The 6,079-nt window shown below is 32.2% G+C and overlaps 1 protein-coding gene across 1 annotated transcript; it reads right to left on the reverse strand.

Annotated features, from left to right (window-relative positions):
- Window positions 1–105: 105 nt before the first annotated feature.
- On the reverse strand, window positions 106–4,060 carry LOC135843116 (chromobox protein homolog 1-like). The gene is made up of 3 exons (XM_065360868.1): window positions 1,578–4,060; window positions 1,370–1,464; window positions 106–970 (listed from the first exon to the last, which is right to left on the reverse strand). The coding sequence occupies exon 3, from the start codon at window positions 964–966 to the stop codon at window positions 469–471; it is 498 nt and encodes a 165-aa protein (XP_065216940.1). The 5' UTR covers window positions 967–970; window positions 1,370–1,464; window positions 1,578–4,060; the 3' UTR covers window positions 106–468.
- Window positions 4,061–6,079: the final 2,019 nt, after the last annotated feature.

The raw sequence follows: 6,079 nt of genomic DNA on the forward strand, positions 1-6,079 counted from the left end.
TGAAGAAGTAAATGTACCAATACCAAAATTATATTATGCCAATGGATTTTCCAATACCTACGCTGTAAACTCCTATGGTGAAATTAAGTCAGAAAAATAGTCAAGTTAAAATTCACAAACGTTTTAATCACAATAAGATAACATAACAGCTAAAATGTGAAAATTGCAACACACAATATAAGTATTCGATTCGTCGTCAAATTTACATATTTATCACGAGTGATAAAAAAAATACAGCCTCGCCTACACATTCATCCACCATTTTTAATTTAGGAAAAACATATAAAATGACAAATTCGATGTAAATATTTGCACTAAAAATACTCTTAAATATGACTACGAATTCGTAAAAAAAAAAAAAATAAAATAAAAATTTACTATAAAATACTTTCTGTTTCGGCGCGACAAACAACAATAATAATCACACGATTTTCAACGATTAAAAAAAAAAATTAAAACATTCTCTTTCTAACTATCTTCTTCGATCCATTTCAAATGTTTTTCATAATAATCGATAACCATTTGAGGGCACAACGAATGCAGCGAAGAAGCAGGTACGAGTTCAATTTTATCAATATCTTTCCATTTCATGAAAAACTTCAACTCTCCGCTCATATTTATAACGCTTATGATACGTTCGGGAACTTTACCAGGTATTTTTTTATCCAACAAAGGTAATATGTTCTGGCCCGGTTCTTGTTTTATTTCTAATTTAACAATGGGGTTTTTCATCGTTCTGGCAACTTCCGAAGGAGAATTCAAGTCTTTCTCGAATTTAGCGATTAGTTTTTTACAACTCATGTTTTCCACCGGTTCCCAAGTATTGTCAGCGTCCGAGTATCCTTTCCATTTGAGTAAATATTCAACACGACCTGTTGCAGCGATTCGTTTATCGACGATTTTCTCCACCACAAAGATTTCCTTCTTGGGTTGACTGGGTTTTTTCAAAGTTTTCGTCGTATCCATCACGCTGTAAGGGGAAAATATTACTTAGGTAATCAATTATAGAAAATAAAACCATATCGAGAGTTGTTGCATGCGCTTATGATGATTAATAATTAACGAACTGTTGTCATAATTAGTGTGAAATGCAGTGTTGCCAAAATAAATGAATTTCGATATTTGTTAACCTATTTGACATTTCTTATACGAGTCAAGGCATAAACGATACGTTTTAAAGGACGTAGACCTGATTCAATAGTTCACAATTGTATTATTAATCGAAATTGAAGATGGATTTTTCAAGTTTCAAAATCGAAATAAAAGTATATCCTTTCATAAAAAATGATTACCACTTATTTAAATTTTAATTTAATTGAAAATTATTTAAAAAACTGAAACTGGTAGGTAACTTGTTGAATGCACTCACCTAAATTCTCTAATCACTTTACTCCAGAATCCGAATCACAACAATCTATTACTATAGCTGAAAGCGTCGAATTTTCAATACAAAATTAACCAACTCTGAAAAGAAATATTGAAATGAATTAAAATACAAATTTTTATCAAGATTACACAACGGTTATAAATATCAAAGAGTTATAATCTGTAATCAATATGGAAGTTGTAATATTTACCTTCGTTTCGTTTCGAATTTACTCGTACTTCCCAAACATAGCCACTAATTATCGATTTCCACCGTACTCCAAGTATTCGCAATGCCCAAAAAAAAATTAAAAAATTATAAATCGTAAGAAAATTTCAAATAAACGCACGATGTCTTCGTGTATCGCGACAACGCTACGTAGTACTTATGCTGACCATAGAATTGGGTGCACAACTGGATACGCTGTGATGCGTCACTTTCCCTCCTCTTCCCGGCCCAGCTGTTGAACATCCTAATGTAACCTTTGTACTGCGATAGCTTCAACGACGACGTTCATTTGTTACCATATTTTATTATTTCCATCGCAGTTCGAGGGAGGAATTGAAATTTGTTTTTATTGATCATAGACCAACCTACCTATACCTACTTACTCTGAAACTTGAATTTTCCTAGCATCATGAAAAGATTTTTTTTACGTAGGTAGGTATTTATTGAATGAGGAATAAGATGATTCATTTCGGAATATTAAAGTCGAGTAACGCGTTTCCTTCAATTTTTTTTTTACTTTCGGTATTATCCATCGCATTCGGAGCTAAAATTCGAGCTCGAGAATGTATTTTTCAACAGCTTGACATGGTCTCGGGCCAAGGTCGAAACTTATTCTTTTTTGTTTCGAGGCCTATGATGAGGATTTTTTTTTCTTTCAAAACTCTTGTAAATTAAAACAGGTATTATAAAATGTTTCCTCGTATTTTAAATAGGCATCGATTTAGGTTTATAAATTTATTGCTTGCTGACTTCAGAGTTCAAATAGATAAGTTTTCTCTTCTAGTCTTTGAAATGTACAGTCCTATTCAGATTCGATTCATTCTAACTGAATAGAAAGAAAACTTGTCAGTGTATTTAAAAAAAAAAAAAATCAAATTTCATACTTTGTAATTTAATTTTTTTTAAAATCTAGTGAATAACATTGAATAATTTTTCAATTTTTACTTTTATTTATTAAGGTAGGTACCTAATTATTAAAAAAAAATATTCTTCACGAATTTTGAGAGACAATCATTTTGTCAGAATTTTTTCTGCCAAGAGAAGGCATAAAGAGCAGAAGGGATCAAAATGACAATATAATTATGCTTTAAGTAGGTATGCCAATAAAATTTGACACTTCAAGGAAATATTTTTTTTTTCAAAATGATTTTATTTCATTTAGATATTTGAAAACTTTTTTTTTTTCTCTTAAATCGATGTTTGCCTATTTTGAGAATTGAACCACGTGCGTCTTTTTTTTACTGATAAAATGTCTCTGATTTCTTTCTGTTTCTGGCATCAGGATTTTTAAACTTTTTTTTTTCTTCAATATTACCTTTTTTACTTATCAGACATAATTCAGTAAAAACATTTTTTGTGTTTTGTTCTTCATTTAGGTCTCCCATTTTTTGAGAGTTTCCCCCTCTGTGTCCTCCCCAGTTCCCCCTAAAATAACCTTTCCATTGCCACATTATCGTAATATTATCGTATCATTATCGAAAAAGATAAATTTCCGATTTTTTGTCGATGATATAAACAGTCAAAATAGACAGGAAATCTGAAACGAGTATTAAACGATTTTCTGTCAGTTATACTGGATGATGGTATCGTCAATTTATCTACTGGATACCGATTTCGATTAACTTCGGATAATTATTCGATATGTAATCGCCACATATCGTAATATCTATTATTGTATCATTATTGAAAACTATAACTTTCAGATATTCAATCGATCACGTTTATGCTAATCTTCATTCCAAAAATGAAATTATCTATCAAATATCGGATATACATCTTAAAATTTTCTTCCCATTTTTTGTCGATAAGTGATAACCTCCCTTGTCGATATGTTCTGTCGATTATGCTACTAGGGACTATTGTTTTTTTTTAAATTTATTATAAACTGATCGAAGTCGAGTTTTTGTTTTTTTTTTAAATTTTATTTTTTATATCATGATTTGTTTTTTGTTGTTTTTTCCTCATTTTAAAATCTCAAAATAGGTATCATTTTAAGAAAATTAATAATAAAAATTTTGAATTTTTCAATACCTACTTCAATGTTATGTTTTTTTTTGTTTGAAACAATTCATGATTAAAATTGCAAAAATGTTTTTCCCTATTTTTTATTCTCGATTTTTCTTTTTTTCTCCCTAAATGACCCAATGACCACCCCACCTTTCCGCTCCCTTAAGTGATAGACCTACGCAATTTTGATTTTTATTTGGGATAAATAAAGTTGAGTAAATCCAAAAATGAGTCAATTTTTTAAAATCGATAACCCTCCAATTTTTTTTCATATTTTCAAGAAAATGTATTTTTCCTTTGATTATTTTGACAATTAAAAAAAAATTTAAAAAAAAATATATATACCTAATGCAGGAGAATTAGGTGAAATAAGTCACAATAAAAAAACATTTTTACCTAGCAATGATTTTTTTGCGGGGAATTGTCGAGGGTGACCCCCTGAATAATTCCTAAGAGTTACCACCCCGTACCCCTCTTGCTGATTTTTTTTGGGGGGCTGACCCCCCCTCAATTTTCACTAATTTTGAAATAAAGTTATACTTTGATGACATTGGTGTCGTTTTTATATGATTCGATATCACTGAGCACGAATTTGACCTCAGATGTTCTGCTACACTCACCTAGCCCTCTCCAGAGCCCCTCAGCCCCCCTCAATTTTCACTATTTTTGAAATGAAGTTATTTCGATGACATTGGCGCCGTTTTCATATGATTCGATACCGATGAGCACTAATACACGACTTCAGATTTTCTGCTACAGTCACCTACAGTTCTCTCCAGAGCCCTCAGCCCCCCTCAGTTTTTATTATTCCTCCTCGAGGATTGATTTCACATTTGAAATGTTGTCTGTTACGTATTCTGATGAAATTCTTGTACTGAATACGCAGAATAGTGCTCGTGAGTCGCGCGCATCTCCCTTCCAGCTTGTGTTCAGGTTTTTAACGTTTTGTTTGTGTATTCAGTTATACGTAAATCTGCATTGAACTGACAAAGTGGAGGGAATTGAGGGAGGCTGAGGGGCTCCGGAGAGCGCTAGTTGAGTGTAGCAGAAAATCTGAGGTCATATTCGTGCTCATCAGTGGTATCGAATCATACGAAAACGACACCAATGTCATCAAAGTAACTTTATTTCAAAATTAGTGAAAATTGACGAGGGCTGAGAGGCTCTGGAGAAGAATAGGTGAGTGTAGCAGAAAATCTGAGGTCATATTCATGCTCAGCGGTATCGAATCATATGAAAACGATACCCTACTCATTATTAGTTATTTTCCCCAATATTCCCATTTCAACCCTCACCCCTATAAGATACCTACATTATTTCAAGTTTTCACCACGGCGCACCAAAGCAAAAATTTCTAATATAGTATAAGATGTTTGGGGGCCAAAAATACATCCAAAAAACGCGTTTCTAAAATCGTACTTCGCAATCTGCATTGTTAATGGGCATAAAAAAATTTAAAAATTGAGGGGTAAATATGAGGGGAGGGGGTTGAAAATTTTTGTGGGGATACCTACTAAGGATACATTACTTCCAGAAAACTGTTCAAAATCGGTTGAAATGGTGCTGAGAAAAGTGTTATTGAAATTTCAAAAAAGGGGGTTCCCCAAAAAGGGGAGGTGGCGTGGATCTGAAATTTTTCACGTGGTAGTTTCTCGATCGATGGTACCCACCTTCCATGCTAGTATCAACCCTAACGCTCTCGGAAGCCATTTCACCCCTCCTATGCGACGATAGTTTTATATGTGTTTTTTAGAAACCCCCTCTCATTTGAATGGTTCTAGCCCCACCCCCCTTTCGGGGTAGAAGGACAGTTGATATATCACTAGATTGGAAATTTGACGTAGAACAAAAAAGTACTGAACTGTTTTTGACGTAAAATCAACCCCTTAGGAGAAAACTGGGAAACCCCTATTTCGGGGGGTTCAGCCCCCCATAAAAAAATTAGCAAGAGGGGTACGGGGTGGTAACTCTTAGGAATTATTCAGGGGGTCACCCTCGACAATTTCCCGCAAAAAAATCTTTGCTAGGTAAACATGTTTTTTTAAATGCTAATTCTCCTGTATTAATAGTAATTTTATTATTATTATTTTTTTTCATCTACTTTATTGATTACTTATTCGTTTGAAATATCAGAATATTGTTATCTACAATTTTTGGACATCACAAATCACAACATAAATAAATAGGAAAAAATAATATAAGTAGGTATATTGAAAAATTCTTTAAATTTTTGGAATTGAATAATTTTTTGATTTTATTTAAAATTACCTACTTAATTTCAATTTCTTAAATAATCAATTTTTTCTGTTTTTTTTTTTTTTTTTTTTTTTTTTTAAATATTTAGTTGAAAACAGCTTCTGGATTCAACAGGCATTAAATTGAGAATTTTTGATTTTTTTTACTCATTTTCTTCATCTTGTGTTTTTCTTTCGATTTGAAAAAGTACGTTCTCTAAGGATATAAAATTGTAATCTGCTG

Source organism: Planococcus citri, chromosome 4, assembly GCF_950023065.1.
Source record: "Planococcus citri chromosome 4, ihPlaCitr1.1, whole genome shotgun sequence".
NCBI classification, from domain to species: domain Eukaryota; kingdom Metazoa; phylum Arthropoda; class Insecta; order Hemiptera; family Pseudococcidae; genus Planococcus; species Planococcus citri.

Excerpts from the sequence above, each read along its gene's own strand:
- LOC135843116 (XM_065360868.1), bottom strand. The coding sequence starts at position 966 with ATGGATACGACGAAAACTTTGAAAAAACCCAGTCAACCCAAGAAGGAA.